The 27,485-nt window shown below is 42.5% G+C and overlaps 7 protein-coding genes and 1 non-coding gene across 11 annotated transcripts; 6 read left to right on the top strand and 2 right to left on the bottom strand.

The window, feature by feature from the left end:
• The first annotated feature begins 936 nt into the window (after positions 1-936).
• LOC115751079 (ribonucleoside-diphosphate reductase small chain) lies at positions 937-19,296 on the top strand. The gene is made up of 3 exons (XM_030688790.2): positions 937-943; positions 11,199-11,203; positions 18,119-19,296. The coding sequence occupies exon 3, from the start codon at positions 18,175-18,177 to the stop codon at positions 19,168-19,170; it is 996 nt and encodes a 331-aa protein (XP_030544650.1). The 5' UTR covers positions 937-943; positions 11,199-11,203; positions 18,119-18,174; the 3' UTR covers positions 19,171-19,296.
• LOC115751080 lies at positions 2,435-4,027 on the top strand. Its single transcript, XM_030688791.2, has 3 exons — positions 2,435-2,630; positions 2,748-3,245; positions 3,325-4,027. The coding sequence occupies exons 1-3, from the start codon at positions 2,537-2,539 to the stop codon at positions 3,906-3,908; spliced, it is 1,176 nt and encodes a 391-aa protein (XP_030544651.2). The 5' UTR covers positions 2,435-2,536; the 3' UTR covers positions 3,909-4,027.
• LOC115751078 (protease HtpX homolog) lies at positions 4,195-8,374 on the bottom strand. Of its 4 annotated transcripts, none has more exons than XM_030688787.2 (9): positions 8,008-8,371; positions 7,541-7,598; positions 7,263-7,330; positions 6,390-6,569; positions 6,039-6,135; positions 5,474-5,583; positions 5,252-5,385; positions 4,993-5,173; positions 4,195-4,537 (listed from the first exon to the last, which is right to left on the bottom strand). In XM_030688787.2, the coding sequence occupies exons 1-8, from the start codon at positions 8,224-8,226 to the stop codon at positions 5,038-5,040; spliced, it is 1,002 nt and encodes a 333-aa protein (XP_030544647.1). In that variant the 5' UTR covers positions 8,227-8,371; the 3' UTR covers positions 4,195-4,537; positions 4,993-5,037. The 4 variants fall into 4 exon arrangements, 3 of the variants coding, with proteins under 3 accessions (XP_030544647.1, XP_030544648.1, XP_048128085.1); XM_030688788.2 differs by lacking the exon at positions 4,195-4,537 and adding an exon at positions 4,595-4,905 and having other exon boundaries at positions 8,008-8,372; XM_048272128.1 differs by lacking the exon at positions 4,195-4,537 and adding an exon at positions 4,595-4,896 and having other exon boundaries at positions 8,008-8,372.
• Positions 8,540-10,917, top strand: LOC115751083 (transcription and mRNA export factor ENY2). Its single transcript, XM_030688794.2, has 5 exons — positions 8,540-8,690; positions 8,810-8,897; positions 9,232-9,326; positions 9,936-10,012; positions 10,516-10,917. Coding segments are annotated over exons 1-5 (336 nt in total). The 5' UTR covers positions 8,540-8,688; the 3' UTR covers positions 10,590-10,917.
• Positions 11,641-14,414, top strand: LOC115751081 (mitochondrial import receptor subunit TOM20-like). The gene is made up of 6 exons (XM_030688792.2): positions 11,641-11,878; positions 12,156-12,234; positions 12,904-13,073; positions 13,164-13,211; positions 13,563-13,652; positions 13,958-14,414. The coding sequence occupies exons 1-6, from the start codon at positions 11,783-11,785 to the stop codon at positions 14,087-14,089; spliced, it is 615 nt and encodes a 204-aa protein (XP_030544652.1). The 5' UTR covers positions 11,641-11,782; the 3' UTR covers positions 14,090-14,414.
• Positions 19,297-20,361: 1,065 nt separating the features above from the next.
• LOC115751082 lies at positions 20,362-24,278 on the top strand. Its single transcript, XM_030688793.2, has 8 exons — positions 20,362-20,657; positions 20,769-20,809; positions 21,820-21,877; positions 22,459-22,552; positions 22,956-23,040; positions 23,117-23,182; positions 23,634-23,743; positions 23,863-24,278. Exons 1-8 carry the CDS (start codon positions 20,564-20,566, stop codon positions 23,873-23,875), a joined length of 561 nt encoding a protein of 186 aa, XP_030544653.2. The 5' UTR covers positions 20,362-20,563; the 3' UTR covers positions 23,876-24,278.
• Positions 24,279-24,579: 301 nt separating this feature from the next.
• Positions 24,580-24,660, top strand: TRNAL-AAG. Its single transcript has one exon. It is a non-coding gene; the product is annotated as a tRNA-Leu (tRNA).
• Positions 24,661-24,747: 87 nt separating this feature from the next.
• On the bottom strand, positions 24,748-25,961 carry LOC115751148 (probable methyltransferase At1g27930). The gene is given in 2 exon segments (XM_030688895.2): positions 24,748-24,960; positions 24,963-25,961. Coding segments are annotated over 2 exon segments (948 nt in total). The 5' UTR covers positions 25,756-25,961; the 3' UTR covers positions 24,748-24,805.
• Between the last annotated feature and the right edge of the window lie 1,524 nt (positions 25,962-27,485).

The raw sequence follows: 27,485 nt of genomic DNA, 5'->3' as shown, positions 1-27,485 counted from the left end.
AGGGCCGCCGATCCCACACAGATCCGGGAGAGGGCCCGACCCTCTCTCGATGACCCTTGCTTTTGGCTAGTGACGCCGGCGTTCGCCGCCCTCGCCGACCCCCCATAAGAGATGCGCCGGCGGCCACACAGGGGGGAGGGGCGGCCCTCCCGCTTGTGCGGCTTTTTTCCTTTTTTTTTTTTTTTTTTATAAAAAAAATTATAAATAAAAAAGGAAAAAAAGGAAAATGAACAAAAAAATTAAAATGTGAAATGACGAAAGTGCCCTTCAGGCCAGATCATTTTTTGAAATATTATAACAACTTCAGGCCTTTAATTGAAACACACCATGTCACTTTGGACCCTTATTTGCAACAGAATTCACTTGGGGCCCTAATTTGAAAAAACAAGAGGACTTCAGGCCCTTTTTTGGATTTTTCCCTTGATTTTATGTCGTGTCAAGCCATCTGACGGTGTCAATAAAGGCGAAGGCGAAAAGGTTTTATTTTTGCCAAGGAAAAAAGGTAGAGGAGGTTGGAAAAGGTAGAGGATGTGACTATATATATTTTATAAGTTAGAGGACTATTAGCCTATGAGAATATCAACTCGAATCAAATTGCGTCTAACTAGATGTAGTATGGGGTATGATGGCGCCGAGTTGAGTAGTTACAATCACAAGTTCGAGTTTGAATAGATCCACATTCTCGATGCTCAAAATTTGATTTGAGTTTAATCCACTGTTAAAGTTTATGTTTGTGTTTGAGTTGAATAGAAAAATTGAGGTAGTCGAATTCAACTCGATTTCAATAAATTTGGAAAGACACTCAAACTTGATCTCGAATAGATTGTATGATGTGGGTATATCGTGTGATTTTAGGTATTCTTGTGTTTGTTCTATAAGCATTAAATGTTTTTAAAGTGGTACTGGAAACTTAAATTAACCTTGATTAGGCTCTCAATCGAGCCTATTGAGATGAGGATTGATGAGCTCAAGCTTGACTCACGAAGGTACAAAAGTAGCTCGAGCTCGACTCAAAATTAGAAGAATCAATCTCGAGCAATTCCGGAGGAGTGCCCGAGCTAAGCACAACTAGTTTGACTCAATTTAACTTCTAAGGCTCCGTCCGTTTGTTTCGCAAAAATAATTTCTAGAAAAATGATTTCTGAATTTTCCGTCGTTTCGTCGAAGAATAAGCAAGTCAATGACACCCTCTCATGACGAAAACACATTTATAAGTGAAGAAAATGATTTTATCTTTCTAAGAAAAAAAAAATATGTTCCCTCATCTTTCCTCCCTCTACTTCTTCACATTCCTTTTCCTTTTAATTATTTCTATTTTTTTCTTTCTTTTTATTTTCAATTTTGTTAATCTTTTTTATTTAAATTTTTCATAATTTATTTATTTTCTTTTTTTCTTCCTTTGTCGGTCGCCAATGTGGCTTGGCTCAGCCTTGTACGAGGCCAGCCCGGCGAGCTACGCCTTTGGCCGACCAAAGAAGAAGGAAAAATAAAAAAAATAAATGGAAAATAGAAAAAGAAAAAATAAAAATGATTAGAAGTTTAAAAAAAAATTATTAAAAGGAGTGAATAAAGGAAATTGATTTTCCCTAGCGAATGGCAAAAAATATGTTCCGATTCATTTTTAGATTTCAACCAAACACTGAAAAATATTGTCATTTTTTTTAAATGACTGTCTGAAAAGCATTCTCCAAAAACACTTCATTTTTTACGAAAGGAATGGAGCCTAAATGTTATCAAGACCTAGGGAATTGTTCATAGATCTTATTTGAAATTTTTTGTTATCTTTAAATAATGCTAGATTTCAAGCAAGCCTACTCAATTAAATGTTCCTAATGTATTAACAAAAAGAATTTTATTTCCTAATTCTCACGAGTCGTTTTAATTTTTCAAGATGCACTTAGTTCTAATTAGGAAAAATGACACAAATGATCCATAAATTTTAGTCAAATATGCAATGTGATCCTTGAACTTTTAATTTGACCAATATGATCCTTGAATTTTAGTCAAATGCGTAATATAATCCATGAATTTTCAATTTTTCAGTATAATCTTTAAATTTTTAAAATACGTTCAACTTAATTCTGGACTATAAAAAAAAAATGTCCTTACCTTTTGATTTCTTATTATTGTTTTAGCGGAAATTAGAAAAGCCTTGCTCGCCTGGCGAGAGCCGGAACCTTCCCCTTCGTAGACGGATGGAAGGAAGCCGCATCGTGGTGGCAGATGTGGAACCGAAACCACCACGCGCTTCCTGTGTCACGTGACCTGGACCTCACCGTCCTCCTCGCCGGTGGAGCGTGGGCGCTACCCGAATCGAGAGTCGCGTCACCATCCAAGTCAAGCAGTCATCCACGTGCAAGTCAACGCTTTCCAACACGTGCCTTAGGTTATTACATTAGCCTCCAAGAGCATTAATGCGCCAATTAATTTGCCGTAAAAAAATTTATCTTCTTCTTTATTTCAAATTTTTTTTTTGCTTTTTTGGCTAAAAGACATGGCGGCAACCGGCGACTCGTAGTCAAACGGATCGGTGTTCATGGGCTTGCGCTACTGCTGCCGCAGGATCGCAATGAAGAAGGCGGCATCGACACTCGTCCTCCAGTTTCTTCTGCTGGGATTTGCATCTGCAGGTGACACATTTCATCTTTCTCATCGTCGAACAGAGAAGAGAAGAAGAAATTTTTTGTATTTGTTCTTTGCGGTCCTTCCCACTGATTTCCCATGTCTCTGCCACGATGCCTTCCCAGCTGATCTTCTCCAGAACCCCGACTTCGAGACGCCGCCGCCCGGCGTGCCGGCGAACTCCACCGGGCCGTTCCTGCTCTGGCAAAACGACACGCTCCCCGGCTGGTCGTTCAGCGGCGAGGTCTACTACCTGACGGCGAGCGGCGACGGCCAACGCCGCGCCGTCCAGCTGGGCCAGGACGGCACGATCAACCAGACTTTCGCGGCCTCCGCCGACTACGCGGACTACTTGGTCACCTTCGCGATCGCCTCGTCCGGCGGCGCGAACTGCTCGAGCAATGGCAGCGTCGTGATCTCGGCGCCGGACAGCCGGGGGGTGTTTCCGGTGGGGGAGAAGCAGCGGGCCGTGTACGGTCAGTTCCTGGGGAGCTGGGGAGATAGGGAGGCGATCGATCTGGTGATCGGGAGCGAAACGACGGAGTCGGACGTCAACGCGACGTGCTGGCCGGTCGTTGACTCGATCGTGCTGAAGAGCATCACGAGCCTCGTCAAAGCCAATGGTGCGTAACAGAAGAATTTCTCCATTTTTGGAGGTTTCACCGAGTTCTGTGTTTTCTTACAATGCTGATGCTTCCGCAGATAATGAATTGGTAAACGGGGGATTCGAGTTCGGTCCAGATTTCTTGGCGGACTCTAACGAAGGAGTTCTATTACAACCGGCGCAGAGCCCTGTTCAATCGCCATTGAGAGAGTGGTCGATCCTCGGCACCGTCAAGTATATCGACTCCAAACACTTCTTTATCCCTCAAGGAAATGCTGCTGTAGAATTCGTCTCAGGAAATTCATCCGGCATACAAACGGCCGCCCAACTAACGAAGGATTCGTCCTACACATTGGAATTTATGCTCGGGGACGGGAACGATTCCTGTGTCGGCGATTTGGAAGTCAGGGCGCAAGCGGGATCGGTCCTTCAGAACTACACAATTCAGAGCAAGGGGATGGGGTCAGCTCAGAAGTTCTCTTTCAAGTTCAAGGCCGATTCTGATACCGGCACGACGCCGATCAGCTTCGTAAGCTATGTGAGTAGCCAGACCAAGGATGGCACGCTTTGCGGTCCGGTGGTCGACGATGTCGTTTTGCGAGCTTCTCTTGGCCTCAAATTGGCAATCCAGTGGAGGTTTCTGCTATCTCTGCTTTTATTTGTGGCTCCCGTAATGAATTGAATGTGCCCTTCGGAAAATGACATGATTTTATTGCGAGCATTGTAATTTTGTTTCTTCGAGAAGTTTTCAGGGGATTTTGTTTTTTCGATTTAAGGAGTGCTGCGAGAAAATATTCACTCTTTAATGGTTGAAATTGATCATTTTACCACCTGATGAGTACGTTTTTACCACCGTTTGCTGGCATAGGATAAAATTTACTCAGCTGGGCTAGAAAAACCAAAGTGGCTGTATGCTAAAAGAGATACAAAACTGGAGAGAGATCAAAGCAGTTTCACATCAAGCTATATTACTGCGAATAAACTGAGGAACATCCAGTAAAAATTATGACCGACGTCCATAATCAGTATACACCTCAAGCGTCCATTGGAAGATTTTGTACAAGCAGTGCACTATTGGAGATGTCCTGTGTCCAACCAAATGCACCACGAGGTTTCTTTAACAGAAGTTCATTCTTTTACTGCTGTATATTATACATCCCTCTGCATATTCTGCAGTTTGTACAATATTTTACGCAGGCTTGTGTGTATTCCTACACTAAGTTTTCCAGATGACCCTTGAAGCTACGGCGACGTTGAATTCCGAGGCAGCTGAGAGCTTCTCTAGACACCTTCTCTTCGGTCATCTTCCATCTGCCACAATTCAATAAATAAAATTTCTTTTCCAGATAAAATGAATTAATACACAGATCCTGAGAATTCTTTAGAGTCTTTGATTTAGTGTTGCTATGAGAGCTTTTTAGAAGGACAGCAACAATGTCAGGTAAACAGACGTTTTTGTGAGTTCGCATTTGAGAAGGCCATTTCGCAAAATTCTTCAGCAGATTTTTTTTTTTTTAATTCCTATTGGAGCAAAACAGCAGAAAACGTGGCATATCCCACATACTGAAAATAAAAGCCATGACTCGAGCTTTTGTAGCAAGTGAAACCATCTCGCTGTTCCATTTGGAATGGTAAATGGAAATTGCAGAGAACCTACAAGCCTAACGAAACAGTGGAAATTGGGGATGGGAGATAATTTTGTAAGAAAGAAAAGAATTTACGCATGCAGAAGGTTCAGAAGATAAGGATCAAAGTCACAAGCTAACCTGCTTAAGCTACTCCTGATAATTTTTCTGTAGCACCGGAGACTTCTATACTTTCCGCAATGAATTGACCTGTGCAGCACGTCTCAGAAGGATTTGGTAATCCTGACTTCTGGACCATTCATCAATCTCGCGGGCACGTAGAACTGGCAGAGGATGTGAAAGTTGCCTTGTTTGAGCATTTCTGGACAAAACGGCTAGAGAATATATCACGAGTTCTTAACTCGTCAATGGGCAAAAATTAGCCTACACCATCGCTCACCTTATATACCACCCCGCAGGGCTTGAAGATGCTTTATCATAAGAACGAGCTTGCTCTAAAAAGGCATCCACATTTAATTGATCAGCCAAAGATGGGATTCCACCGGCTAGTTTCATCAGAACAGAAATGACAACCTCTTGTACAAACATCAATTAGTGTCATTAAAATTCATCCTTTTACAGGTTATCCATAATACGTAAGCTCTGAGGAATCGACCTGTACCTTGGGGTCTTGGGCAACGAGAAGTGCAGCACGATCACAAGTTAGCTCTGCTGCTCGAAGCCATCTAAACAACTGTTCTTCTAGCCTTTGAGCTATTAATCCACCAAGTCCTGCCAAAAATAATTATGAGGATGCCTGAATGGTCAGCCTGGAATCATGTCAAGTATTGCGACCACAGATTGCAGCGTCTTTAGAATTATTAGAGCTCTAACTTTCCAGAAGATGGCTATGAACAGAGAATTGCCATAAGATGAATTTTATACAGCATTACAAGGACAGTCCTTTCTTTATTTTCTTATCTGCGTGTAGTGAACAATCACCACGACATATTATGCAAACTAAGACTATTTCCACACAGCGCTGCAAGCTATTAAGCGGTTACCAAATATACATTGTGTAGCCATCAAACGTTTTGATAACTTCTAATTCTATACAACTAATCAGCATTTTGAAGAAAAAGTTGACATCCTTTTGGTATTGTATCTAAAGTTTACTTGGATTAAGGCAATTAAGTAACAGAAATGCTCAAATTTCCAAACTAAGTGCTGAAATACCAAACACCTACCAGGCAAAGAATAGGCTCCAAGGGTGAGAATATTCGCAAATGTGAGCCATACACCATGGTCGCATTTCAGATGACCCAACTCATGAGCCAAAACGGCCTATTCTTACAATAAATGATGCCAGTTAATAAAATGCCATCAACTGAAATTCATAATAACTTCCATATCTACATCTTTTCAAATGCATCATTAGTGTCAGCAGAAAGGATACCATACAATTATAAGGTTACTGATTTTGAAGAAAACAAAGCATTACTAGGAACAATCCATTGTCCGCCAACAGAAAGCACTGAACCTAAGTTACATAAAAACATTTAGCAAGAATGTAAATCCCAGTTGAGACAAGCAGATACCTGCAACTCTTTTCGTGTTAGAAGCTCCACAAGGCTGGTATGAACAACAACAAATGGCTTTTTGCCACCGATTGCTAAAGTATATGCATTTGGTACAGGACTTTGACGTACATAGAGATCCGGAGCTTCAATATTCAGTATTTGCGCAGCCTCAATCATCAATTGATGGAGATCAGAAAGCTGTAACATGGAAACTCGAATAGTAGGATCAAGTCTTACCACTATATTCCCCTAGAGATATAACATTCATTCGTATTCAACTGACCATCTGAGGGAGGAAACTAGTAAACAGTAAAGAAACTTTTGACCCAATAAAAAATCCTGTAAACATAAGCGCAACTTGCATTTACTTAACTCCTTGCAAGTTGAGTCATGACGGCAGTTAGGCACATCCAGAAAAGGAACAGCTAAAACGTGGGAGCACTTAGACGTAACAACCTATTGCTAATGCTAATTTGTGGAAAAGATATTGTCAATTGAGTGCTTTTGTCACATAGGAGTGACTATGACTGTGGAATACTAGTAATTTCATCCAAATATACGCTACTTCTTCGTGACTGAAGCGCCTAATGCAAGAGCTCGAGATCCTTCATCGAGACAAAACTACATGAACGACTAAGAGTGTGGTCTAAAGGAAAAAATTTGATGATCATTGAAATCAGACAAGCCAAAGGTCAACAGTAGGCCAGCCAGAAAAGTTACGAGATCATTTAGGTGATGTGATTCGTTAAAAGTCTTCTGTTCAGACTCATCATGTATTGGCTTGGACTAAAGTTGCAAAGGGTAGAAAAAATTTAAGTTCGTTTCGTAGGCAGATTTAAAAGGAGTTAAGTTAAGCCAAACAACTAAAATAACGGATGATTATAATATGACCTGATTCTGGGAAACAAGAACCGATGTCCCAATATTCTCAAGAAGCATAACTTGCTCTGTTACAGTTCCTGCAATCGCAGAGTCAAGGAAAGTTTCTTATGGAGACAAATTGAAAGGATGTTTGACGCAAAATCAACCAACAGTGTGGAGCATGGAATAGAAGTGTAGTATTCGAATGAAAAACAGGACCTACCGAGAAAATAACATGAACTGCCTATGTAAAACCAACTAAGGTGATGGCACTTGGTCTGGCTATTGTATATGAAGATGCAACTCACCTAGTAGAGCCTTCCCAACATCGTTTAGTCCTGGAATTGCCCTCAATATTAGTGTATTCTGCATATAAAATGGTTACGGAAGAAGGATTCAGGCGGTGCCACAAGTACTAATGAAACTGATACTCTACGACAAGTCTAACTTCGCATTGATTTCTCAGGCAGCAATGCCCTCCATTTGCCATTTCCTTGATGGTTCATGATGTTTCCTATGTATGACAACATATGGAGGAAAACCACAAATTGAAGGAAGTGAATTCACGAGCTATTTCATTTTTATGCAAACAAGAATCTTCCTTTTCCTGTCGCAATAAACAAGAATCCTCACTTTTTTAACTCAATTTCTGTTTCATCTCAGCGTAACCAAAGTTGATTGGACAATATGATATCTCCATGGCGATCCTCTAAGAGGAAAGCTCAAAACTCTCCAACAACTATTGCAGCCAAGCAAATGAGAGCTCCCAACACACCTGCTTATCAAGAGGGTGCCTGAAATCGTCGGCATCGAGATCGCGGAACACGACCGCGGCGGCTCTGCAAACAGAAAACCTAAATCCACGCCTCCTTCCGACGGAATTCGACCCGATCGAGACCGAACTCAACCCGAATACGCTCGGATGCCGGAATCCGGAGCTCAGGGCGCGGGGTCTCTGAGGCAGAGCGAGGAAGGAGAGAGTGGCCGAGGCCATGGAGGAAGGAAGGGCTATGCGGAGGAGGGAGGTGTTTCGGAGAGCGCGGAGGTCAGTGGCGGATACGACCCTCGTGCTTCTGCGACGGCTTCATCGATGCTTTGTTCGTGAGTTGTCGCTGATATTTTTGTTTCGAGGCGTTTGCACGTTTGTGGCCACAGGCCGTACTTATGGCGACCGATTGGCGCCATTTCGTTTTCCATGGTTGACTTTCGAGGGCATGGGCGTTTTTCACCTGAGGCCCGGCCCGCCCGTAACGGGGCGGGCTTGGGGAAATTTTTTTGGGCCCGCCCACCATTTCTCGATTTCCCGGTTAACTACGTCGTTTCGGGCGCATCCGAATCTCGCACTCGAGCTTCCCTCTTCGTCGTCGTCGTCTCCTCCTCTTCGAGCGAAGAAGACTATCTTGCTGCTCCAATCGGTGCCGGCGAATTACGTTGTCTGCCTGCGCCAAGTACAAAGATGTTAGTTCTGAACAGATTCTGGTTATTTCAGTTTAAAGCATTCTTAACACGAAATGTGTCTGATCTTTTCTTCCGATTAATCTCTCTCTCTCTCTCTCTCTGCTGCTTGAAAAAAATAGGAGACATTCGGTGAATCGCCCCCCAACGCCAGATGCAGCAGAGGATCAGGAAAACGTGCCTACTCTCCAAGAGATTATCAACATCAAGGTCTGTTTCTTCACTCAATTGACAAACTTTTTGCATCCTCGATGTGGAAATTGATGGTAACTCTGAAGGGCTGCTGGGTTTTGTAGGTTCGATTTGTGACGTTGATTGTTTTTCCTCGCGGTTCTTTAGTAGCTAGACTGTCCCATGATTCAGAAACTTGAGTTGGGCCAGTTCACACATCTCCAGTTTAGTGTGTTGCTTTAATTCGACTCTCAACATCGAACTCGCTCGTTGGGTTTAGCTGCAGTTCTTGTCGTGTTGTTCCTTTTTGTATGTCGTTGGCTTCGAACCCTTTACCTTGTTTCGACTGAGAAACGTGTACGTCTTGTGGCAGCTGATAGAAAGTGGAGAGAAGGAACGGCTGATGGAGCTGTTGAGGGAAAGGCTTACCGAGTGCGGTTGGAAAGATGAAATGAAAACGCTTTGCAGGTTATTATGGTTATGCCGATTATATATATTCTCTCATTAGTTGCCCCCATCTTGTGAGATTAATTTAACTGTCAGATTTAGCGTAATCGTACCTCAGGTCCCAAAAACGGAGATGGCCACATGTAATGCTTGTGTTATGAGTGCCCAAGTGATTCTTATGAGTTATGTTGCTCGCTTATTGATAATGCTTTACACACAAACTAATCTCCTGTCCCTTTGTAATGCACTAAATATTGAGGACCGAGTAATATTGGTAAAGAAAAATATGACATTTTGGTATTATGAAGTTCTCACTGAATGAAATGTCTGGAGGATAGGCACAGCTGTGGATTTATGACTTCTTGGCTGTAAAGAGATTGTTCAAGCGAGTACATAGATCCCGATAGGGACCCTAAGGATTGAAAGTAGCAATACAGCGGGTGCACTGCTGCTTCACTTATCAGTCGTCTTATGTTCTCTTGCAGTAACTTATTTCTCTGTTACTAACTTCTTTGATTGGTTAAGTTGAATATCTATCTGTGCGCCTCTATATATACACACACTTTCAGATATCTTGGCCTACGTAGTAGTTTGGGTATTATACCATGAGGAGCTTATTTTCTTTAACAGGGCTTTTATAAAGAAGAAAGGTAGGAACAATGTCACTGTGGATGAGCTCGTACATGTCATTACCCCTAAGGGAAGAGGTAAGTGTATCCTTTCTCTACTTTCTTGGTTCTTCTTATAGTGGCCCTGGAGAAAAGATGACACTCGAATTTCCACTACTCTTTGAACTCTGAGGTTCTGTTATATTTATTGTTTGCCTTATCACTGCAAAAACAATTTCTGCTGTACATAATTTGGTAAGTGACAGACTTTTGGCCTTAGCATACTGGTCTTGAGGGTGTTCTCGTGCTAGATTAGTGCCACGGCACTGGAGGCACTGTGCTTTTCTGTGTGGTAGGCTTAGTGTATTCCTGCACTGTGGATTGATGTTGGTGCCCGTGAGGAAAAAGGTCGCCTTTTTCAACCGGGTGAAATTTATGTTTAAATTTTGGTTCTTTTGGATGAGGTTCATCACAGCTGCTGAAAGATGTCAGTCTACTTACTTTTGTGTGTGAGCCGCCAGTTCATACGAGAATGGTTCTCGCTATCGAACTTCTTTTGGATTTCATCTGAGCAATGTTTGGCATTTGAACGTATGATGCAGCCTCTGTTCCCGATTCGGTAAAGGGCGAACTGCTGCAAAGAATTCGGACATTCCTCAATTCAGCCGCTTTGTAATGCGCCCAGCATGTCATGTTGTCCGAGTGTGGAACTCCGACTCAATTTGAAGCATCGAGTTGTTGAAGGGGGCAGGATCAGCGATCTGTGCAGATCAGAAGCACGGGGCAGTGAGGACGGGAGCATTTCTTTCGATGGACAGAACAACTTGCTGTCTCGAATATCCTGGTGTTTGTAGGTTTCAAATGACAGAGAAAGCAATGTGTGTTTTGTATAATGTCAACGAGTCCTAGAAGTCACTATATATGTAGGAGGAAAAAAAAAATGGAGACCTTGTGACTGAGCTCGGATTTCGCGTGATGGAAATTTTATTTGGACGAGTTGTCCACGTGGCAGTGTGCGAACTCATCTTCTTTCTATTATCCGCCTCGGACGAAAACATTGAGATAGAAGAGGTAAAGAAGCGATTCGGGTGCGGTCCACCGGTTTCATCTAACCTTCAACGAGGCGCAGGCGTTGTTCCGAACTTCCGGTTGAGGGAGTCTTTGAGAGAGAAGTTCCACGGCCAATTGGCTAGGGCTATGTACATCAGGAGCCGGATGTGGCAAGAGTATTTCATCTCATCTCTCCGAGGGTAAATTTCGTGGGATTTACATCAGGTCATCAAACTTTAGTTTCAACCATTTGATCTGTCCAAAATCCAAAATGGTGGGTCGGACCCTACTAGAGATGATCAAGAACGCTTATTAGATCCAGGTAGATCCGACGGTTCTGATTCATTTCGATACCTGCGTGAGAAGAGTAGGCCTTCGCCATTTGATTGAACACCCGATTTTATCTTGAGAAATTCCTGATTTCGGCGACGTGGGCACGACCGAAACCTCTCAACCGCCCCGGCGACTTCGCAAATGCACGACCCTCGAACCCGAGTCGTGGTGGCGTCGCGGTCGATCGTCCCCCCAACAAAGCCGCACGAGCCTCGGCCCACGCACACGCATGGCCCAGGCCACGTCCATCCTTTTTCCAGAAAGAAAAAGGACAACTAGAAAAAGCTGTAAAATTACGAAAATGCACATGGTTCTACAGAGCCGCCTCGCTGTGAGTCTCCTCTCGAAACACTAGTCTTCCTCACTCTCCTTTGCTCCGTTAGGGCTCGTTAGCGAATACTTTGCCCATAAAGTCCAGCCTCTTTCGTCCTTCCCGCTGCCTGAACCCAAGCGAGACAGAGTGGGAAGCAAGTTTTTGATCTCGCCATGGATATGCAGAGTGACTTCGACCGCATCCTCTTCTTCGAGCACGCTCGCAAGACCGCCGAGACCACCTACGCCAAGAACCCCCTCGATGCCGATGTCAGTAATTCATATCGTTCGCTTTCGCTCTGTAATCTATTCACCCTGAGTTATCGTCGTCGTCGTTCGTCTTCTTCTTCTTCTTCTTCTTCTTCTTCTTCTCGCCCTGTCGGTCGACTCAGGTTCGATTGCTTGTGGCTTTTAGTAGGTTCGATGCTTTTGTGGGGAGATGCTTTAACTGTGGGATTTCAGATTCCAATTTGTGCTTCCTGCGTTGTTTGAATGTTGTTTTTCTGGGGTTAATTTGGATGCTTTTTCTTGTTCCCTCGCTGTGCAGAACTTGACTAGGTGGGGAGGAGCCTTGCTGGAGTTGTCTCAGTTTCAGAGCGTGCCGGATTCCAAAAAAATGATTCAAGGTTGCTCTTTCTTTTTTTTAATAATTTCTGCGCGTTGCCCCAATCGTCTGCTGTTAATTCTGAAGGGAAATTAGCTTTTCTGTTTTTTTTTTTTTGCCCCGGATGATTATAGTCCCATTTCATCGATCGGCGAACGTATGCTGTTTTGAAAATCTCATCCTTGTCATTCTGTTTACGCAAGCTCCTTTTAACTAGGATAGTCAGTTTGTTTGGCGCGATCATGGAAGTAAATGAGAAGAAGAGATGAAAGCTATACAAATTTGGCACATTCACAAATGATTATGAAGTTCTAAGATGACGTAAATTGACCAAAATTCATTATGAAAACTTCAAGGTCTCCTTTGCATCCTTCACACCCATCTTCATTTCCTCGACCAATGAAGATTTTTGTTTTTGCTTATCTCAAGGAATTTTCAAGGCATCAATAGAAGCTATTTCCTTGATGAAAAAGAAAATCTTCGATAATTGGGTCTTTCCTTGATGTCTGGACATGTGATATTAGCCTGTTGTCACAGCAGCCGTATTTCCAATCCCTGAGTGCATTTGCATAGACTTTGAACTTATTGTGTTTGTTGTAGTTAATTTCTTTCGGTTAATGCTGCACGGTGTGTTTGTTATTGGAAATGAATGGTCGTCTTTGCATTCTTAGCTGATAGTCTGATCATTCAGATGCTATTTCAAAACTTGAGGAGGCACTCCAGGTGAACTCCACCAGGCATGATACTCTTTGGTGTCTTGGGAATGCTCACACTTCCCATGCATTTTTAATTCCAGACCAAGATGAGGCTAAGGTTTATTTTGAGAAGGCGACTCGCTATTTTGAGCAAGCTGTCACTGAGGTGATTTGAATTGAAGCCTCGACAATTTCTATGCCTGTTGTTCGATTGGTAGATGTAGATAAATGACTATGCTGTAACCATGCTTTTCAGGATCCTGGCAATGAGTTGTATGCTAAGTCTCTGGAAGTGGCTGCTAAGGTACTGTGAACTAATCTTCTTTGAGGTTGCTCTACTTCTTGGGAAGCTTTTATAACCATGCGCATGTGCACGCATGGTGCTGGTGCTGGTGCTGGTGCTGGTGCTGGTGCTGGTGCTGGTGCTGTGGATTTACAAGCATGTGTGCCTGCATGCAGCTTATAGCCTGTCGGGGATTTCTGAAATCGCCTTACTTTTTCTGTGACCTCAATCCGGTTGGGGAAGGACTATTATTTTTAGTGTCTTGTTGTCCAGGGTTTGTTCAATTGGATTGAAAGTAGGGTGTCCGTGCAGTCAATTCTTCCCTAATGGAGATTTTTAGCTTTAAAGATTCGTGTCTGTGTTTCTGCTTAGGCCCCGGAGATACACGTGGAGATCCACAAGTCTGGATTAGGACAACAGGTCGCAGCTGCTGGGCCTTCATCTTCTTCCGGTGGCATGAAGGTCATTCTCTTCAATCTCTTATATTATAGTCCTTTGCTTGGTTGTACCCGAGCTTTGCTATTTTAAAATTTGTTACATTCAATCGTGCAATCAGAGATATAGAATATATATTATTTTTGGGGGGAGGTCGCTGCTGTGGCAATATTGGCCTGTGATGTCCGACCGACCACATGGTAGCACATACAATCACACGTGTGCGCGCACAGAAAACTGCATGTTTAAATGAGGAGTCTGCTTGTGGTGTCTCTGTTGATAGACTACATCTTTATGAGGATGCATGACCGGTCTGCTTCGTCTCCCTTCAGGGTTCAAAGAAAAAGAAGACCAGTGATCTCAAGTACGACATATTTGGCTGGATCATCCTTGCTGTCGGCATTGTCGCCTGGGTTGGGTTTGCGAAAACTCACATGCCCCCACCACCTCCTCCCCCGCGATGAGTGTAGCGGTATATCTGTGTTCATTCAGAAGATCAAGCATCCACCAGAAGTTTGTGCTGATGTATGTGCGACGGCGCGGCATTCATCTCTTCTGGCGCCTTGCTTCCTTTTCCAAAGAATTAATCTTGTCTCTGCAACTTTAATTAGCATTGAGTTTTTTTGGGTTGATTCATGGTTGATGAGAGGAGAGAGCACATTGAGGTAGGTCTGTGCTTACCGTTGAGATTTGTTCTTTTGAACTCGTTTTGGCCCTCATCGTTTTATAGAGTATTTGATGATATTTTCACTCAATTAATTATCAACGGCTTGGCGATTTCTTCCTTTTTGCTAAATCCGTGTTCTTTCGGATGAAGTTTAACTGCTTCCAGGCATAGTTATCAACTTACATAGAGGAAAGATGTGTTTGAGGTTTTGATCCTTTTAAAATGATTTTGAACATCATGTAAAGGAAGAGATTTGCTTATACTTTATGATGCTTTTGATCGGGGAAGGTTAATGAAGGCTTTAATAAGTCCCAATAGGAATTTATATGGTCCTTCAAATTTTGAGATGGGAGTTTATTAGAAGTTTGAAATCAAACGAAGAAGCATTCTTGGATGATTATACCGATAAGAGAGTGGAAAACGAGGTTCATATGGAGATAATCTCTTAGGGTTGCGTTTGATTATCTAGATTTTTAGCCAGGATAAAATTGCATAGGATAGGATAGGACATAAAATTCAAGGATTTTATTTTATCATATTTATTGTTTGGTGAATTACAGTAATAAAGTCGGATATGTTCATATCATGTTATATTCATTATTTGGTATTTATACATATTAATGTAAGTGAACCTAAAAATGCACAAATGGAGACTATAAGGATGTGCATGGTAACCATTCTGGAAAATTGATTCCGATAAAAATGACTTTTTCTGATTCTATTCCCTGGATGAGTTTTAGGGAATCAAAACGCATTTGATAATTGCCCAAAATTTCTACTCCCGGAATAGAAACGCGTTTAATAATTGCACAACATTCTATTTCAAAAAACTGTTTCTCTTTCTAATTTTTTTTCATTTAAGTCAAATAACTATGTAATTACTTTGTAAAATTTCATCCTAAATTGAAAACTAATTTTCAATGCATACTAAAATAATTTAAAATACATTGTTTTTTTTAGCAAGTCATAAATGAAACATAAATTTTAATACATTATGTTTGAAGTTCGATTGAAGCATGGGACAGTTCACATATTAAGAACTCATTTTTTCTTTAAATGTTGCGTTGTCCAAAATACATATAAACATAATAGTCGAATAATCAAATTATCCACCGACAAAAAAAAATTATCCTCCTTGATATGAAGTACAAGTCCTTAACTATCATTTTGCAACTTCTATCCTAAATTCAAGTGAGTGTTTGGCTTCAGCTCCACATGCAGGTGTTTACATTTTGTAACGCATGACTACGAACATATATCATCTTCTATGATATTTTTTACAAACTAGTGAAATCTATGAAATTTAGGAAATTTAGGCTCAAATTTATGAAAATAAGGTTAAACTAGCCTTATATAAGCTTATTTGATATTTAGGGACTTTCCAAATTTTTTGTGATTTTTTAAATAATTTCCTTTTTAAAAAATATTTTATTTTATTTTTATTATGTCGAGTGAAAAGTGACTAGAGAATTGAAAGGGAAAAATAAGATATGCGAGATTTCATTTTGTTTTGTGATTCTCAAAAGTGATTTTTTCTTCTAAAACCAACGTCTTTTTGTTCCGTATTTTGCTCTAAAACTGATTCCGATTTTCTAAAATTGATTTTAGGAACATAATTGGAATCAATTTTATTTGCATTACCAAACGCGACTCTCATCTTTTTTTGTTCCCAAAATCAGAGAATGAGAATGATTACCATGCATGTCCTAAAAATCTATTTGTAATTCATCGCTAACTCTAGTAAGAGAGAGAAAATATGATCATTCACATTTGGAAACTAAGAAAAGTTTAGCATCTCTCACCACTTTCATTAAATTTCAACATGGACCACAAAGCTGCGGATGAGAATGAGTTTTGACTATCTTTAGAAGAATTCTTTACTCTCTTGTTGTTTTCGTAGAATTTTGACGTGAATTAAAAAACTAAAAACGAATGATGGAACTTTAACATGAACCAGAAATACATAAGAGAATGAGATTGAGGTTTCTTGGTTTATTTTTTATTTTTTAGAAATGTCATTGGCCCACATCCTTCTAGAATTAAAAAGATCATTTTCAAGTTCGAACTTGTTGACTTAAAATTTGGGTTCTTCTACTTCATTTTTATTTACTTATTTTTCTTATTTTCATATCTCTTTTTTCATTATTTTTATTTCATTACATCATTCCTTAATAAAAATTTTATTGAATAATAAACTAAACTACCATACCTAAAATATGTAATGATATAGATATGAAGTGTGTGTGCATATGCACAAAATATTTATCATAACGTAGAAAGAAACTCAAAAATTTATAAAAACATATAGGAATAAATAAAAAATTTATTTTTCATGTTTTCATTTTCTTTCTAACATTAGAATTCAAATATGACTTATATTTAATTGTTATTTAGTTTATTACATGAAAGTTTGTTATTTGAAAAAAAGCTTTTATAACATAAAATAAGAATTCAAATATGACTTATATTTAATTGTTATTTTAGTTTATTACATGAAAAGTTTGTTATAACGTTTTAGATATATTTTTTTTTTTATATAATTATTTCTTCTCCCACAATCGGTCTTGCTTTTATTTTATTTATTTATGGGTTCATCAACCGCCCACTCCAATTAGTTTAGGATAAAGGTGATGTTGTTTTTGATGTTTCGCGAAAAAATTAATTTGGGAGATATTTTATGAAAAACGATGGAACAATGGTCTGAGCAGACCTTTTTTTTTTTTTTTTTGATACTTCGCGAATATGTTAAGATATAAATTACCGTGGTGTGAGATTTTTTTTTTTATAGTTCCAAACGATAGGTTTTTTTTACTGAATCTTGAATTTCTTGCAAATGAGTAAAACGGCCCAATAAATCTTTAATCGCCGCCGGCCCATACGAGTCTTCAGAACTCAGAAGGCCGCGCGAGGCGGACCCCGTCGGCTGGAGTGGGGACGCGTGCCACTGCCAGCTATCGCGCGCGCCACAACGAACCCTAGCCGTCGCCCGCTCCGCTCCCCATGCGATGGTCATTGTTGATAACGACCTGTCCGTCCCCGTAACGCTCCTCCCTCCAAAAATAGAACAGCGTGCCATTTCGAACTTCAAGACCTCCCTCCCCATTTGCGCCTGCAAAAGTCCCCGCCAGCGTCACGAGATAAGAAATTATCCTTAATTTTTGAATGGAGTATCAAAAAGATAATCGAAATCGAGATTAAATGCACCCAAAAAAAAAAAAACAGATTGCAATTTCGAATGTGCAAATACGTTTTCAAGTATCTATGTTCATTGATACGTGATCAACATTTTAAAAATTGAAAAAAAAACTTTTCTCAACGAGATTGCACGAGCGAGATCCAAATCGAACTTCATTGAAACATCATCGGTAACCTCGGAACCAAGAGAAAAAAAAAAAAAGATACGTCATTACTAATTTCGAGTGTGGTAAGATATTTATCTAATTTTTCTTATTTCTCCTAAATTTCCGAAGAAACGCGAGGACCAATTGCGTGACCTAAAAATAATAAACGATGGACGATCTTTTAAGGATAGAAGTACAATCCCACATTACTAAAGAAAAGCCCAAGAGAACCGCCGCGCCATCCACATTCAACTCCTTCAAAATCCCCAAAACACCCCTGCCCCCCGCAAAAGATTCTCCCGCAAGCTTCCTTTTCAATTCTAAAAAACGCTCGAAACGTTAAAAATTCTCGCGCAAGCTTTCCCCAAATTTCAAAAATCACCCGCCCTTCTCCCTCCCCTTTAAAATCCCACCCCCACCAATCCCCAAATCCCTCCATCGGCATCCCCCGAACTAAATCCCTAAATCCCCTCCCTCGTCTACCTCCCGGTCGAAGCAGCAGCCGATCGCAGGGAGCTCGAACGCCCGGAGGCCGAAAACGATGCCGTCGATCATCCAAGAGGAAGAGCCCCTGCTCGCCCCGAACCCCGACCGCTTCTGCATGTTCCCTATCCAGTACCCCCAGATCTGGGAGATGTACAAGAAGGCCGAGGCCTCCTTCTGGACCGCCGAGGAGGTCGACCTCTCCCAGGACCTCCGCCACTGGGACTCCCTCTCCCCCGACGAGCGCCACTTCGTCACCCACGTCCTCGCCTTCTTCGCCGCCTCCGACGGCATCGTCCTCGAGAACCTCGCCGTCCGCTTCATGAAGGAGGTCCAGCTCTCCGAGGCCCGCGCCTTCTACGGCTTCCAGATCGCCATCGAGAACATCCACTCCGAGATGTACAGCCTCCTCCTCGAGACCTACATCAAGGACTCCGCCGAGAAGGACCGGCTCTTCCGCGCCGTCGACACCGTCCCCGCCGTCGCCCGCAAGGCGGACTGGGCCCTCCGCTGGATCGACGGCGCCGAGTCCTTCGCCGAGCGCCTCCTCGCCTTCGCCTGCGTCGAGGGCATCTTCTTCTCCGGCAGCTTCTGCTCCATCTTCTGGCTCAAGAAGCGCGGCCTCATGCCGGGGCTCACCTTCTCGAACGAGCTCATCTCGCGGGACGAGGGGCTCCACTGCGACTTCGCCTGCCTGCTCTACTTGCTGCTGAGGAGGAAGCCGAGCGAGGAGCGCGTGAGGGGGATCGTGCGGGAGGCGGTGGACATCGAGAGGGAGTTCATCTGCGACGCGCTCCCGTGCGCTCTGGTGGGGATGAACCAGGACCTGATGGGGCAGTACATAGAGTTCGTCGCCGACCGGCTCCTCGGGGCGCTCGGGTACGGGAAGATGTACAGCGCGGCGAACCCGTTCGACTGGATGGAGCTCATCTCGCTGCAGGGGAAGACCAACTTCTTCGAGAAGCGGGTCGGGGAGTACCAGAAGGCCTCGGTCATGTCCAGCATCAACGGCGACGGCGGGAGCCACGTGTTCAAGATGGACGAGGACTTTTAGATGCTTCCGTTGGGGCGTGGTGTACCAAATACTGTCTCACTTTTTCTCTTTTTTTTTTTTTTTTTTTTTTGCAACTTATTTTGGTTTTGGGAAATGATAATGTTATAAAAGCCGGTTCGTTGTGAATGGGTCCCCTATTTATTTTTACTTTTTGGGTGAATTTGTTGGAATGAGAACAAAAATCGAGAAACACAAATAGTCAAGTCTCTGAAAAAAATTTATTGTGGGGGTAAAGCTAGCTGGTGCAGGACAGAGATAAATGCGAAAAATTTGGCATTTTTGGAAGAGCAACGCTGTCCTTTCGTTGGCCCTGTGCTTACTATACCGATGGGGCAAATTCTTTAAAGATCAAAGAAAACGATTGGCCGGTATTTGGTTTTCATTGGAAAAATAATTTTAAATTATTTATATAATTTTTTAATGGCAAAATGACACAAATTATTACTAAATTTTTATTTAATGTGTAATGTAGTTTATGAATTTTTAATTTGATCAATATGATTTTTGAACATTTAATCGAAGGTATAACATCGACTTTGAACATTTGGAATATGTTCAACTTAATTGTTGAACTTGAATTAATAGAAGGATTACATTAAATATCTTTTTATAATTCAAGGATTAAGTTGAATATGCTTTAAAAATTCAAATTGATTAAATTAAAAATTCAGAGATTTGACTATTTGTGTCATTATTCCTTTTTTAATTTAATTTTTTTTTCTTCTACATCGCCAGTCAATGGCCATGACGAGCTTGAGATCGAGACTCCATCTAACAAGGCTCAAGCTCCACTCGCCACAAGCGTGGGCCAACGAGGCTTAAGCATGCCACTTTAGGCATGTGGTTAGTCATCGGCCATTTCCAAGGCTTGAGGATCGGTCGAGGGAATTCACTTTTTTAGATTTTATGCATAAATATTTTCGTTGATCAAAATGTTTTTGGTTGACTTATTATTTTCGGTAAACCAAACAAGTGAAAAATTTTAAAAATAAGTTTTCAAAAAATACTTTCCCTCGAACAAACAAACAAACAACGGCATCATAACTAAAAAGGGAACGCCTCCTCAATAATAAATGATCAAATAATATATATATAATTTTTTTTTTGGGACAGAAACATAATAGTTGGATAAGTAATAAAACCTATTGGGAAAGGAAAAGGCAAAAAGCCGCTTGCCTCCGGTTTTTTTTTTTTTTTTGCTTTTGTTCGAAGTGAATTTGAGAGGTTTTCGCGGCCTCGTCACTCAAAAACCAATCGGCGTCATCATCAGACTCATCACCATTCATTCACCAGCTCCAGCGCCCGGGAGCGGTGTGGCTCTTTATCGTCCTCGCCGCAGCGTCGCCGCACCGCCACAAATTTCGAAACTCTTGAGGAAGGCCAACGAAGGGAAATGGCAATGGCGTCCTCTGGGAGTCGGGGAATGCTGTCCAAGGACCAGCTTCTTCATCTCTTCCACCGCTTCTCTTTCCTCGCTTCTCTGCCTGGTAACTCACTCGAGCTTCTCTCTCTCTCTCTCTCTCTCCTTGCTTTTCCTGGAGTTCGAGTTTCCCGTTTCATGAGCCCTCTCTCTCTCTCTCTCTCTCTCATGCTTGCAGATGTTAAGAAACGGATTTCGGATGCTGTGCAGGATAAACAGGTAACTCTCTCTCTCTCTCTCTCTCTCTCTCTCTCCTCGCATTTGCCTAGATTTAGTTGGATGGACTACTTGTTCGAATGGCTTGTTGCTGTTAGTCAGGAGTTGCTTTCTGGATGCTCATCTACATGCCCACATTTATCTCGATTTCTCGGCAAGACTCCAAAGGAATGGGCTTTTTTCTTGTGCAATGTTGTTCGAGCTATCCAAATCGAACTCTCGGGCATCAGTATTTTAGGCTGATGTTCGCGTTTGTGCTTGACGTGACCAATTTTGTTCAATCTTCAACGCGAGACGTGCATTCATTGTGGACCTTGTGCTGAGCTACAGATTTTCCCCGTTTCAGCTGGTGATTTAAGTTTTAATTTGTCCCCAGAATGGGGAAATCGTGTTCTGGTTGGACATCTAGTATACTGGTGTTATTCTAACTAACCTCAGGCAGGAGGATATTCTAGTTTCTGTCCATGGTGAAATGTGGGCATCTATCATTGTCTGATATTTTGTTGTCTTAAGGACATCTCTTCAAAGTTAACCTTCCCTGTTCCTTTTACTAACTATGCTAGCTTCAGACTGACGGCTAATATGTATCTTTTGTAAAATGAACACATCCAAAGATTCAACTGTTCAATCTTTCGGATCTTCTTGCTAAATATAACTGTTCTCGTTTTCTTCATCTAATTCGTCATTCTATGCAAGTGGGATTTTACTCCCACAAATGTGTCATCAGGACGTACTTTTACGAAATGAATGTAGAAAGATTGCCGTTAATTTTTGCTTAGAAGGTTGCGGTGCTATTGTAGATGCTTTAATGAGCTCAAGGTGATATTGCATGTGGGATCCATTGTAGAACTTGACAAATTGCTCGAGAAGCTTCTTGTTGCTACCTACACCGTGTTATGAACTTTGATTTACTACCAAAATCAGATTGTCTGCAGATGCTATTTTGAATGTGATCTGTTGCGAAGTGATGGTGCTATGTTTGTGTATAACCTGGCGTACATTGCAATCTGCAGGAAGCTGTTGCTGTGACTACGGAAATCCAAGAAGAAATATTTCAGGAGATGGGTGTCGGTGAGATTACTGGAAACATGATCTTTGGTCATTTTCATTCTTTAATTTGCAAAGGTTTCGGATGCTTATGATTGGACTAAAGGACAGCTAGCTCTGGAAATACATATATGGTCTAAACTTGAAATATGTTCCTGTGTCTAGATCAAACAAATTAGTTTTCTCTAGATGAACAAATTAGTTTTCTCTCTTCAAGTTTATTCTTGGATTTACTCTCAACATGATTATATTTTAGTGCTTAAGTCCTTCACTGCATTTCTCTTCCAAATTTTCTGGGAAGTAATCTTAGAATTGCAAAAATAAGCGGCTATAGTGAGCTCATTTATTTTTATCATGAGTCTGATTCTTATCCTGCAAAAGTTTGCGTGGAGTTTATTTTGATACTATTGCCTTTCTCTGAAGCCTGGAGCTGAAATTTGTTAGCGAGGAACTTGACATAGTTCAGGGTCAATGTTGTTTGAATTTATTTCTCTTGCACTGATGCACAAGATATGTGAAGGATGTGACATAAGCAGCTTAATGAAGCGCAGAAGTTGTGCTTCACTGTCGTAACTTGGGAATCATGTGCTGCCTTTCTCTTGCAGAACCAAGATTTGGCATAGCATGCTTGGGAAGAGTAAACATGGTTTATGAGAATGACCAGGATTTGATGATTCGCTTCTATAAATTTGTTGCAAAGTAATCTCTCTCTCTCTCTCTCTCTCCCTGTGCGCAAGACCCATGCACACACATTGGGAACGTATGATATTGCAGCATTCCCCAAGGTGCTGGATCACCAATTACGCGTGCCTGGTGTTTATGAGCAGTGTTGTTCAGTTTTATTTTAATCTGGACACGTTAGGCATGAAGTCAGAAAGAAGTTGCCACCATTAACTCTTGTTCCATTGTTACTTTGTACATATTCAAAGTGAAAAGCAAAGAGATTATAGTTATCGCTACTGCATTGTACTGCTAAAAAGATTGCTAACTGAAGCAACTATAAAGCTCATGATAGAGAAGGAAGATTCTAGTGATGAAAAGGTGTTTGTCTTGCGTCTCTGATAGGGAAAACATGGTTGGTAAGACTCTGTTTATGGGGCAGGGAAGAAGAGGCTTGTGATGAGGCTGAATTTGGGCAAGATGAATTTTCAGAAAGAATGCTTTATCAGCAGAAACTGCAGGAACAGGTTGTAATTCGAAAACTTGTGGTTCAATCTCATTGAAGTTATTCATTGATGAAAAAAGTATGAATCTACCTTGCAGCAAATGGAGATGCTAAAGTACATGCGCCAATTTAACCTTGACGATCAGTCAGCAATCCTTGATAAGGTAAATAATTGTATAGTGCTCTCTGTTCATTTATGCTTTATCACGGATCATCTACATTAACCTGATATATGCGATGCATAACCAGATCAAATCACTCTATAGACATACCCAGAACCTACTTCATAGTATCACCTAAAAGAAAAGAGCTGGGAGGGATATTCTCAAGGCCAATCAGGGAAAGAGCTGGAGTGAAGCGCTCATAATTTTCTCCATTTTCATTGTTATGCTGTTTACGTGGTCTAGCAAAATCAGTTCCAAGAACAAATGTCTTACGCATGACTTATTACTGTGAGCATGAGTTTGCCGTGTGATAATTGCTTTCTGTGATTTCTCACATCAAAACCAGAAAATACTTTTAGGGTTCTTATTCTCCTTGTTTTCTCACTTAATAAGTCCGTGCATATCCCCGATATGCCCTTCCTAGAAGCTCACTATTAGTTTGATCTAACAGCTGCGGCAGCAGATAGAAAATGCAAATTTTGACGGCGAAGCATCAGTATTGTCACCAGAACAAATTCAAGAAACTGTCCGAAGGAGGGTATCGCCTCTATTTACGCCAAGGTACAATCCAGTGAAATGATTGGACCTGATTTAATAGCATGTGCGGTGTGCTATTTTGCAAGCTTCTTTCCTTTCCTTAACTTTCTTTTTTGATGATTTTTTTTCTACTGGATCAACAGGGGAGCAAGTTGAGGTGAACCGCACAAAGATTGTCAATCCGCTCCAGTGCTGCTTGGTTTGCTTTGTCTGGTTCTAGTGCTGTTCTTCTGGTTCAAATTGCCACCTCAAGCAACCGGGCGACCGATGTTCCGATGAGTTAATTGTTAGACTTGCTTGTTAACCATGGCACCGCCATGTGCATTTGACTAAGACCTTGTAGCTGGATATCATGGTTAAGAAATTATTACTCGTGTTACGGGTGGTGTTAAGTTGGTTGGCGGATACTATGAAGAGAGAACTCGAGCACTATTACATCCAGAGCAACATGTATTCTTGGTGAGAAGCATAACAGGATCCATGTTGCCATCCCCGAAAGTTAGTTTGTCTTCCATCAGAGAATCACAATCCACCACATAAATGAGTTTTGAGTTGCAAATCTGTTTGATTGAGATTGGTGAGTTGGCTTCTCTGGGTCACACATCGTTATAACAAGGTCCGGATTTGTAGGGTAGATATTCCGACCAGATCGATCCAATTAGTCTAGCAGCAGCAGTATCAACTAGGTACTTTGCCCTATGCGCCAGCTCGAGACGAGTTCTACAGGACCGGGAGCGGCACGTCGACGCTCGTGGTTAACCAGTGCACATAAGATGTCACCCCTTCAGTGGTTCTGTCGCGACCAAAAGGTGATATGATTTCATAGTTAAAATATTAAAAGAAAATCCCCTGTCAATAAGGTTGAGATGGCCGAGTTGGTCTAAGGCGCCAGATTAAGGTTCTGGTCCGAAAGGGCGTGGGTTCAAATCCCACTCTCAACACACTTCAGTTTTTATTTTATTTTTAAATTTTTCGTAAGATTTCTTCTCTACACAAGTTCTCCACGATATGGTGCAACAACAAGAAGACGACGATACCAAAACTTGGAAGAAAAAAAAGAAGAAGAAGAGGATAATAAAGTCGTCCTCAACAGAATCGTGAGGCGTTCGCGTTATGGGACGGCGGGATCTCGAAATGCCAAAGCCTCCCCACGCCCTCCACCTTGTACTTCATGCACAGGAACTCCTTCGCGTACGCCCTCTCCACCCGCCGGTTCACGTCGTGCAGGAACACGTGCGTCACCCCTCCCCCACCCGCCCCCTCGCCATCACAGCCGCCGTGAATATCGCCCCCATCCTCCCCGGCGCCTCGGCGAAGTACCCCCTCGGTGCGTCGATCATGATCACGTCCCACTGCTTGTGCCGCACCTCCTCCGGCAGCCCCGGCAGCGCCAGCCGGCACCGGCTCTCCCTCCCCAGCCGGGCGCGCCCGGGCATGCAGTCCCGCTCCTTCCTGTACGTGGCCATGAGCTCGTCGGCCTCGGCGAGCCGGGTCGGGTACTGCACGTGGTACGCCTGCAGGGCCGGGGCCTTGGCGAGCACGGACCGGATCCACGACTCGCCCTCCTCGAGGAACACGGTGGTGCCGCGCGGGTTGAGGGCGGCCCACATGAGGGAGTCGTGGCCGAGGCCGAAGACGAGGAAGTTGCAGGGGGAGGCCTCCCGGAGGACGTTGAAGGAGAGGCTGATCTCCGCGAGGGACTGCTGCGGGACCACGCGCGAGGTGGCGTAGTGGAGGATCGCCTGGAGCTGCGTCGGCGTCGGGACGTAGGTCAAGGCAGCGGAGGAGGAGGACGACGCCACGCTCCTCCCCGGGGTGACGAGGGCGGTGGCGGAGAGAAGGAAAAGGAGGGCGACGGTGACGAGCAAGGAGGCGAGGAGCCAGCCCTTGATGGGAGGGGTGCGACGGGCCTTGACGTCGGAGTCGAGATGGCGTTTCCTCATGTCGACTCCGTTCTCATCAAACATAAATGGAATACTGGCGTTAACGTAAGAGAGTCGGCTCTCTTCCGGGTTGTCGAGTTTGCGGGGATTCATCAATCAATCAATCCAAATCAAAAATCAAAATCAAATGGGTTCGATGGTGGGGGGGCCTGTTGGGGACGGACGATCAGGGAGGACGAGCTGTAGTTTTCGAGGTTCTTTAAGTGCATTCGGAGGAGGGAACGAGGGTCATAAGGGGGATGATTGATCCGCATGGCCTTATTAGGTAGTGAGAAGAGAGAGAGAGAGAGAGAGAGAGTAAAGGAGGAAAAAAAAAAACTGAGAGGATGTAATGCACCAGCAACGTATAAAGATACGTTTTTGATGTGTCTAAATACGGTATATACTAACTATAGTTATGAGGTTTCTGATTTTTTTCTGGGGTCGGGGGAGATTGGTGGGAAGGATTTTGGACCCAACTCTTTTGGGCATGCGATTCACTTTAGAGATTCTCCTCATTTTGGTTAATAATTTAATGCATCCCCCCAACCAATCCATAGCAAGTACCTACATCCATTACCCTAGAGTAGGATTAATTGAGCTTGATGCTAACCAACGTTTATGCCTCATATGGTTTTGCTAATCTAACTGCGGCGATTGAGATTCTTCTTGCTTTATCTCAACATCGGTTCTTCCGTGCATACCCGATTACAATGCCGTATTAGAAAATTTAGCCCTCGAAGAATTTAAACAGGCTGGACATGCACGCGAAATGGGAGAGGCGGAACTCGACTCCGGTGCCGTATTGAAATGTCCGACCTAAAAGTTCGATATAACCGGCGGAGAGAGACTGTAAAGCATATAAACCTCGTGGTCGGGCCATGCTAGATATTTCAACGAAACCTAACCCATCAGTCGGTTGTTTTATGTTTTACGGGCCAATAGTTTGTAATGGCAACTCGCTGACCCTCCAAAACTTATTGGATTGGTCATAGGGTCATTGCCTTAGATGGTCACGGAACACTTTTGACTTTATGTCAATAGGGAGGTCCCCCGGTTGACTTCAATCGCTAGGAAGGGCCGCCCAATTCCGGACACGCGTTGTCTTGCATCACAGCAATTGTGACCGGAGTGTACTGTTCAATGACTATGTTGAGCTTGTTTTGGTGGCCGGATGGCGTTTCGGTCCATTTGAATTTGTTCAAAATGCTATGAGAAGAGAGCTTAGAGGATTGTCGAGACGAAAAAGTTGTGGAAACAGCTCGACCTTTTCTATGATTTATGGGGGCGTTCTCTGTATAGATTGTACAAGAGACAAGAAGAGAAAGTTAGGTTCTGGAAGCAGTTTGGTGGGATTCATGTTGATCGGTTCTTCTTTTCGCTCGATCTGAACGCAGCTCCGATCCTTTACAAATGGAGATTAGTGATAAGCTTTTGTTTCAATTGTTTTGAGTTCCTGTTGTTTACTATTAAGACGGTAATGGACCGTAGATTTTACCTTGTATTATTCTGATAGATAAGCAAAAAAGGGACATCAGTCCATACAGCTGATATAAGCGCTTGTTATCTTGTTAAATTTCCTGATTAAGCATCTCGAATCATTTGACCAGCATTGTGTATAAACTTTGCTATGCGGAAGTTGGCTTCTATGCTTCACATAGCTCCATGCTAAAGGACGAGGTCTGCCATTAAACCCAATCAATCCTGAAATGTTTAGTCCTGCCTTGGCCACATGCCATCTGCAGATGGACGCAGACCTGGAACGGCACATGCCATAAACTGGCCTGGTTAATTTTCACTAGCGACCAAGATCAGTTGACAGTAGATGGAGGATTTAAAGTGTC

Source organism: Rhodamnia argentea, chromosome 11, assembly GCF_020921035.1.
Source record: "Rhodamnia argentea isolate NSW1041297 chromosome 11, ASM2092103v1, whole genome shotgun sequence".
NCBI lineage: Eukaryota > Viridiplantae > Streptophyta > Magnoliopsida > Myrtales > Myrtaceae > Rhodamnia > Rhodamnia argentea.
This window is presented reverse-complemented; position numbering and strand designations above follow the sequence as displayed.